The sequence below is a fragment of the Hemicordylus capensis genome, chromosome 1 (assembly GCF_027244095.1).
Source record: "Hemicordylus capensis ecotype Gifberg chromosome 1, rHemCap1.1.pri, whole genome shotgun sequence".
NCBI classification, from domain to species: domain Eukaryota; kingdom Metazoa; phylum Chordata; class Lepidosauria; order Squamata; family Cordylidae; genus Hemicordylus; species Hemicordylus capensis.
Genome location: NC_069657.1, coordinates 94,835,895 through 94,844,582, shown reverse-complemented (window position 1 = coordinate 94,844,582; position 8,688 = coordinate 94,835,895). Strand labels below are relative to the sequence as shown.

The 8,688-nt window shown below is 43.2% G+C and overlaps 1 protein-coding gene across 1 annotated transcript; it reads right to left on the bottom strand.

Annotated features, from left to right (window-relative positions):
* Positions 1 to 622: 622 nt before the first annotated feature.
* Positions 623 to 2,218, bottom strand: RAG2 (recombination activating 2). The gene has a single exon (XM_053277193.1). It carries the CDS (start codon positions 2,216 to 2,218, stop codon positions 623 to 625), a length of 1,596 nt encoding a protein of 531 aa, XP_053133168.1.
* Between the last annotated feature and the right edge of the window lie 6,470 nt (positions 2,219 to 8,688).

Genomic DNA, 8,688 nt, shown 5'->3' with positions numbered 1-8,688 from the left:
AGGTTTGTCAATAGGTTTCACGCTAAGTCTAAAAGCGGCCTCTGACTCACAGTAGTTCTCTAAGGTCTTTCCCACTAGTGATGGGTGAACTGCCCTCAGCTTGATTTGGAACTGGGTTCAGGTAATGGGAAATCATTCTAAGCAGGGATAATTTGCATATAAAGCAGCTGCACTACACCAATTTGCATGTAAAGCATATGTGCCACTACTACAAGTATTTTATTTATTTGTTTGTTTGTTTGTTTGTTTATTTAACTCATTCATTCATTTATTTATTATATTTGTACACCATCCCAAACTTGTGTCTCTGGGCAGTTTACAACAACATAAAACAATTTAAAACCACAATTCTAGTTAATCAGGGTTTCTCCCACATTGCTTACTGAATTTAAGCAAAGTCATCATCATCTAATTGTATACATTTTTAATAAAGTCTAAAATGGTGCAGCACTGGTATTGACTGCTGATAGACTGGTTTTATTACCAAGAATGAACTATACAAATGATTAAAAACAAAAATGAAGTCAAAGACTTACTAAGGAGTCTAAAAGCTTTTTGAGTTTTAATGGGTCTTTGATCTGAGATCTCAGATTTTAAAAGTTATCCACCAGTGTGTGTGAAACTATTCAAATAACTTCCGAACAAAGGACTTCTTTGCAGGAGTGGCTATTTTCATGGGAGCTTTCCTGCGCAATGCTTTCATGGGTTGCTTTTCCACAGGTGGCACCTCCTTGGGAGTCTGTAGTCCCCGGGCCAATCTGACATGTTCAATGCAGAAGTATTTTATGTTTGCTTCTGAAAGGTGAATGAGCATGTTCTCAGATAGGTCCATACACTGAGCATGGACCCAGTGGCCATCTCCACTTGAACAGAAAATCATTGCTGGCTTGTTGAGTTCTGTTGAGTACAAGGGCACCCATGTGTTGATATCAACTTCACAGCCCACAGAGCATGTGATCCAGTAGCCTGCTTCTGATTCATCTTCCTCATCATCTTCATTATAGGTGTCAATATTGTTAGTGTCAAAGCCGAAAGTGAACTCCTCTGAATCTTCAAAAGGAGTTGAATCTCCTGCATCTTCCGTAGAACTTTGACTGCATATTTGGGCCATCTGTTCTGAGTCTTCCTCACTTTCTTCCACTCTTTGACATCTCAAAATGTAAAAGTAGTTTGCATCTGAAATTAGCTGCCTGTTATCTCCTGGTATACCAAACAGTATAGCTCCATTTCCCATATCACTCCCAAACCATATCTTGCAGTGTTTGATATCTGGGGTCCATTCTGGTGCCTCCTTTTCCACTATTATTATTTTGTTATCTTCTAAGTTGATTGCATTACAAACCATCCTCTTCTGGTTGTCAGAATGGTAGCCCCCAATAATGACAAACTCCCTTTCTCTGGTCTGGGTCATGATGGCACTGGATACGGAGATCCCCCCAGGCAAGAAACAGCAGCTCACAGCTGGGCTGCCTATTGGAAGGTCAATTTTTATCCTGTAGAGATTTGGGGGTCTGGTGTTATTTTCAATGCAATGCCCCCCTATGACATAGAGGGTGTCATTTCTGACCAGAGAGAGATGAAAAGAAAATCCACCCTGAAGCTCTGGGAGGGCATATGAAGTGCAGCATCCGAATTCAGGGTCAACCAGGAACACATGTGGCATACAGTCAACCACACTGTTCCAGTTTTCTGTTGTCCTCTGTCCACAAGCCATGTATGATCTTCCTCCAATTATAACAATCATACTTTTATCTTGACTGTGAACCACATTAACTGTATGGCCGTATCTGGCTTCAGGGATCTCCCCATCTAATTCTTTCTCAATACATCTAAAGGTGGTTTTCTTGTTATTCCTACTCACCATGTTTATAATGTACATTTTATCAGAAAGCTCATTGTTTGGTGTTTTCCCTCCATGGATGATGTACTGGCATTTCTCAGATTCTGTGTGGCCTTTGAGAGTGCAGATTGCAGGATACCGTAGAGGAGGAAGGTAGCAGGATTCTTTGGAGAAGAATGCTGGCTTCAGTTTGAGTTCATCCTTTTTGAAATCAAGCAGGAAAATCCCAGTAGGACAAGACCTCTTTGGCCAGCCTTTCTGTCCAAACAAGAAAACCTGGCCATCGAAGTTCAATAAAGAAAATCCTGGCTGAATCAAAGAAGAATTGTTAATGGTTTGTATCATCTGAAGAGTCATATTTTCTGGCAAGGAGGCCATAATATCAAGATCTGAAAAAGAGACGCAGAAAATTACTACAGGTCCAGGCCTTAGAGTGATTAAATCAGTTCCTGCTTGGCTATGTGACCTTGAACATATCAGGTCACCTGTTTTCTCTTGGGTGTCACTGCCTGTCAATGGAAAATGCTTTGAGAAAAATGCAGTGAGAACCACAAAATGAACAAGACTATAGAAAAAGTAATCAAAGGGCTAAATAAGATGTTACATTTTTATTACATTCTGCTGCTGGATGGAACAAGGTCACATGGCACAACTCTCATGCAGAGGGGTAGGCATTCAGAGATATGGCTCTAAGGGGAAAGCCCTTCACAGAAGCCAAGCAAGAGAAATCTGAAAGGACGTCATCACCACATGACAGACAGACATTGCTAAGTGTTAATGGCAGAGCAGCAAAGATTTAAAAAGCTCAAAACAGGGGTAAATAGTAGGATTGATTATCAGGTTGTATATTCCATCCATTCTATCCAGTGGGACTGATGACAATTTTATTTCACAGAGCAATTTTATCTGGCCCTCAGTGGCCCTGCCCAATATTAATCACTCTGTGTGCCATCTTACTTTCTGTATGTCAAGCTCCACAGCACATGTACATCATGTGAAGCCTTTATTTCTAGACATCACTAGCTATACAGTGAGGTCATCCACACAATCAAAAACTGTGTTCTACCTGGGTTTGGGAGCTGTGTGTGCTGCCAGTTTTCAGTTATGTGGAAGCAAGATAAGAGGAAAACCTGGGTAGAAGCTGGGGGGGAGGAGGGAGGGGAACAAAAAAGGAGGGAATTTCAAATTGTTTTCAAAGGGCCTGGGGAGGGGAGGTAGAGAGAGCCCTTTGTGTGCCCCTGAAGAGGATTCATCAGGAGAAGAGGAAGGGAGGAATCAAGGAAGGTTTGCTTTTGTGGTTTTCTTTTCTTAGCACTGAGTATAATATGGTGTGCTATTGCTGCTATATTATTAAGTATTTCATTTTGCTGGATCTCAGATTGACAAAGGCAGAATTTTGGTGCCTTCCTTCCTTCCTTAAGTTGTAGTTTGTTTTGTTTGTGAGATGGTGTTGTGGCAGGAAATCTACAGTGTGTGCCAGCTCAGCTCTATGTGTGTATATGTCCAATATTTTCTTGGTGATTGCTGTGAGATGAGCCCCATGTCTGGTCTTGAGACTAACTTGTGCTTCACTCACTGCTCTGGTCTGATTTTCAATCTGCATTGCAAGGTGTACTCAGTCAAAATGTTGCTGAAGATATTGTTCTAGCTGACATGGCTATGCTTGCTGCTAAGAGTGCTTCTGTGGCAGCTGTTGCAATGCTGATGTAAGGAATCATAACTGTGTGTGAGAGAGCAACTTGTGCCAATGAAATTACTGCAGTGCAGGCACTGTCTGGCAGAAAATTCCGGGTCAGTGGTTCTTTTTTGGACATTTTGGTACTGTGTGTGAAAAAAATGTTTGTTCTGTGTTAGGAGAGGCATTCCTTTAAGTATGCAGTATTTTGCAAGGCAGGAACTCAAAATGCATTGCAAATTGCAAAGCAAAGCAAAGCTTGTCATGTGCACTCTATAAATGTGGTTTGTTTCAGCCATAGGGAACAATAGGAAAATCAAAACACCCCATTGTTCCCACTGGGTAGGTCCTAGAGATACCAAAGTGGTTTGGGTAGGACGGCTTGATGAGTTCTACCTAACACCCAATCCACAAAAGAAATGGGCAAGTTTAAAGTCACCTGACTTAAAACAAATTTGTAACCTTTCCCCAAACCACCACAGAATCCTATGGGTGTTTTTTGGGGGTGGGGGATGTGGGGGCTGGGAAGATTAAAAAATTTTTGATCTCCCATTTGCCCATATCTTTTGTTGGTTGGGTAGTAGGTAGCACCCAGCATGCCCTACCACCCAATCCGCTTTGGTGTCGCTAGAACCTACCAATGGGAACAATGGGGTGCTCTGAGTTCCCCATTGTTTGCTGAGACCGAATCACTTGAATCAATTTGAGCTGATTCACTGAAACAGCCAGCAATTGAATCAAATTGCTGAAAACAAACAGCCAGCAATTGAATCAAAATTGAATCAAATTGCAAAATCTGATTCATGCACATCTCTAATAAGAACATAACAACAGCTGGATCAGGCCCAAGGCCTGCTGGATCAGGCCCAAGGCCTATCTAGTCTAGCATCCTGTTTCACACAGTGGCCCACCAGATGCCTCTGTGAAGTCAACAGGCAAGAGCCAAGGGCATGCCATCTCTCCTGCTGTTGCTCCCCTGCAAGTGGCCTCTTGCCTCTTAGGCTAGAGGTGGCCTATAGTCCTCAGACTAGTAGCCATTGGTAGACTTGTCCTCCATGATTTTATCTGAGGCCTTCTTAAAGCCATCCAGGCTGGTGACTGTCACCACATCTTGTGGCACACAATTCCATAGGCTATTTATTTATTTATTTGATTTATATACCGCCCTTCCAAAATGGCTCAGGGCAGTTTACAATTAGGTGTTGTGTGAAAATGTACTTCCTTTTGTTGGTCCTAAATGTATTGGCAATCAGTTTCATGGGATGACCTCTGGTCCTGATGTTATGCAAGAGTGAGAAAAATTTATCCACACCATGCATAATTTTATAGGCCTCTATCATGTCACCCCTCAATCATCTTTTTTAAACTAAAAACGAAACAGCCACAGGTGTTGTAGCCTTACCTTGTAAGAAATGTACTCTAGGCCCCTGATCATCTTGGTTGCCCTCTTCTGCACCTTCTCCAGTTCTATAATGTTCTTTTTGAAGTTCGGTGACCAGAACTGTACACAAATGTACTCCAAATGTGGCCGCACCATAGATTTGTATAAGGGCATTATGATATGAGCAGTTTTATTTTCAATCCCCTTCCTAATGTCTGTAGAACTTGGGGAAAGCATCTTCAACCTGCTGATACATCAGCATTGATCAGAGTTCATTTCTCCCCAGGTATAAGAACGAGTCCTTATTCTGAATAGCTATCCTTGTCTTTAAATTCCATTTTATTTTTAGTTGCTATCCCTATTTAAAGCTCTGCTGCTAACTTGACTCACTGTTAATTCACAGGCTTTGACTAAAGTGGATCTTACATACCACAAGCACTGCAAAACTTAACACTCTGCAATGAATTTTCATTGATTCACTTTGTCTGCATTTGATTTCACTGTTATTTTTTAAAGGTTGGGAAAAAAGGCAACAAGATTTATTTATAGTCCTCTGATCAATTATGCTTTAAATCCTTAAATATGATTAGATTTTAATCCAGAAATGCATTTCACATTTAGTCAAAAGCACCCAGACACCAGGGATACTTCCACCCCTACATTACTATATTTTATTTTGCCAAATATTTAGAGATGGTTCACATATTACAAGTGCCACACAGAGACTGTTTTCAGTTGTACCACATGGCAGCAGTTACTGAGAAGTCAGCCATTTATGGGCATCAGTTCACATCCAGAAATAAATGTTTGCAGTATCATGGTGCTGTGTATCCATAACACAGTAAATTAGGGTGGGTTTTTAAAAAAAAATTAACTACATTGGCCACATATTCAGCATTATCTACTCTGTGGGGTTGTGTGTTTGTATGAAAATAAGCATGAATGCATATGTGTGAAATATGGCCAGACATAAGAAAGTGGAGAATTTTTTTTTACTTGTATTGTGACAGTGTTAAAAATGACAACCACAGAAGTGACAATGGATTAAGTCTTTGCAAGATCATCTTAGTTGCAATGTCTTTTGCTTTTTCATATAAATGTATACAAATGCAGTCCTGGCCCAAGCCCACCCAGTGCCTGAGGTCGTATTGTATGCTGCCTTCCCTGCCAAGGCCTCCTGGCACATGGAGCATTTTGTACAAATGCCCCCCCCCCCATTCCTTCTCTCCATTCAATCCATCATCCTCCCCCAGGGAAGGCAGCTCATTATATATTGCTTATCTAGAGGTATCTGCCCATCAACCCTGGAATTGTCAGCTGTATATATGAGTAAGGATGGAACCTGTGTCTCTATGTCTCTGGTCAGGTAATTTCTTGGGCATACATTTATTCAAATGATTCAGCCAACCTTCCTTCTTTCCTTCCTTTTAGATTTAGCATGCATTGAGGCACTTCACACAATTAATATGAAGCGCCATTAGGGCTTGTGTGGGGAGGCCGGGCGTAGTCCGTTCTCTGTGCACATGGGCAGGGAGCCATCCCTGGGTGGCCGGATGGGCCACCTACACCATTGCCGGCTCTGTCATGGATCTGGCAGGGGTGGTGGGGATTGGGGGCTACATGGCCTCCGGAAGTCCCAAGATGCCCCTCACAAGTACGCGGGGCATCATGGAGAGACCCTCGAGGCCAGGAGGCCTGTTGGAGCCTCCCAGCAGGGGTCTCCTCGAGAGCCACTGTGGTGCAAAATCGTGCTGTGGTGTCTCACAACCACAAAAATGCAGTTAATGGTGCGCTCCATTAACCTCGTTTAAGGGCAGGGGTTTCTAGGCAGACTAGCTGCCATGAACTACCAGGCTCGCAGGCGAGCCCAGTGGTTCCAATAATCACTGGAAAGTGGGTTAAGTTCCCTCAGCCTGCTTTCAAGTGATTGTGGGAATAGCCTCACTGTGTTGGGGTTTACCTAAATGCTGACCCAGAGGAGACCAAATCAGAAGAAGAGGGAGAATGCACCCTAGTCTGGGTCCTTGCTCCTAACAGCAGTCCCCTGGAACCCTCAGAGCTGGAGCAGCCAAAGCCAGCTGCTTCCTCAGAGGAGTCCTGGTGCACAGGGGTGTAGCAAGGTTGTAGTGGGCCCGGAGACAAGATTTTAATATGGGCCCTCCCCTCACTGAAGCTCAGCTCATGAAGTAAAGAAATCTTAAATGAGGCTGAATAGTGGTAACAAAAAGGAAGATAGATAGATAGATAGACAGATAGATAGATAGATAGATATATCCTATGTAACACAATAGAACATCATCCTAATTTTTTTAAAAAAGGTTTTGTGAATTGTGGACGATGCAAGTCATTTAATGGTTCTAGAGAAAGACATGCTGTTCTGGTAGCTCCAGGTCTTAACACTCACATCAATTTCAGAGGATGAATACAACTGAAGGAAGCCTGAGCTGGGGGAGTCAGTCATGTGACTTGCCTCTGGGGGGCCCCCCAAGGCAGTGGGCCCCCAGACAACTGTCTCCCCTTGCCCTATTATAATTATGCCCCTGCCGGTGGTGCACTAAGGACCCAGTGCCCCTGGTGAGGTTCTTCTGGTCTCTTCCCTAGAACCACTCCATCATTCCTTGGGCCACCCCTTGATCAACACCACCCAGTTGAGGTGTTGATCAAGGAACACCCATTTTTATTGCCTCAAAGTAATACAAAAAGTGCTTCCTAACATAAACTAATAACCTTCATCCGGCACATACATTTTCTCACCTATAAGGGAAACATTTCTCTGGCTGACCTTCTGCATGGTGTTAGAACAGCATAACAGGAACGCTGTTGGTGGAAGTCTCAGCACTGCAGCCCTGTGCAGTGCAGTTCCAAGGAGGGAAATGCAGGCTGACGGGGAGAGGTGAGTGATTTTCTCTCTCTCCTCCCTCCAGATACTTTTTGACTTCAGGAATATGTCCTGTAGGGCTGTGCTGCCCTCAAAGGCACATTCCTAAAGTCAGAAAGTCCCTCTCCTTCTTTTCAGGAAGGAGAGAGCAGAAAAATTGCTTTCCTCTCCTGTTTCACCCACATGTCCCTGCTTGGTGAGGAGCTGCAATGCTGAGTCTTCCACCAACACAGCTCCTGCTATGCAGTGCCAGTGGCTCACATGCTGCACAGTACCCTGCCAATAGAAAAGCAGGGCACACATGCTGGCTCCATGTGATTCCAAATCACATCCTCACTTCTACTGAGCTCGCAGAGCATTCATGGCTCCTAAGAATTGCACCATCACTGTAGCGGCACTGCTCCCATAGGGAATAATTGGTGCAGTGTGCTAGAGTGGTGACGCAGTTCTTAGGAATCACAGAAGCTACTGCAAGGCCTCTGTTTTGAATCACACAGAACCAGTGCATGCACCCCGCTCTTCCATTGGTGGGGCACTGTGTAATGGGGCACTGTCTAATTATCAATGGCTGACATATCGAGCAAATTTCCATGCACATTGTAACGCTTGTATGCAGTTGCGCAATTGTGCTCTTGTACACATGCAAAAATTGTGCACATGTTGTTGTGGAGTAGTATTATTTCCAATGGCCCCAGTATTATGTAATTGCATTTGCACAATTTTTACATGTGCACAAGAGTGCACTTGTGCAAATGTGTGCACATCATGGTACAATATGCACAAAAGATTGCACAGTGTGTCAGCCACTGTTATTACTTCATCATTATTACCAACAATCTCCAAGTAACTATAGATATTTAGCTCATTAAATAAGCCACTTTGAAATGCTGCATTCCCTTTACTTTCATATAAAA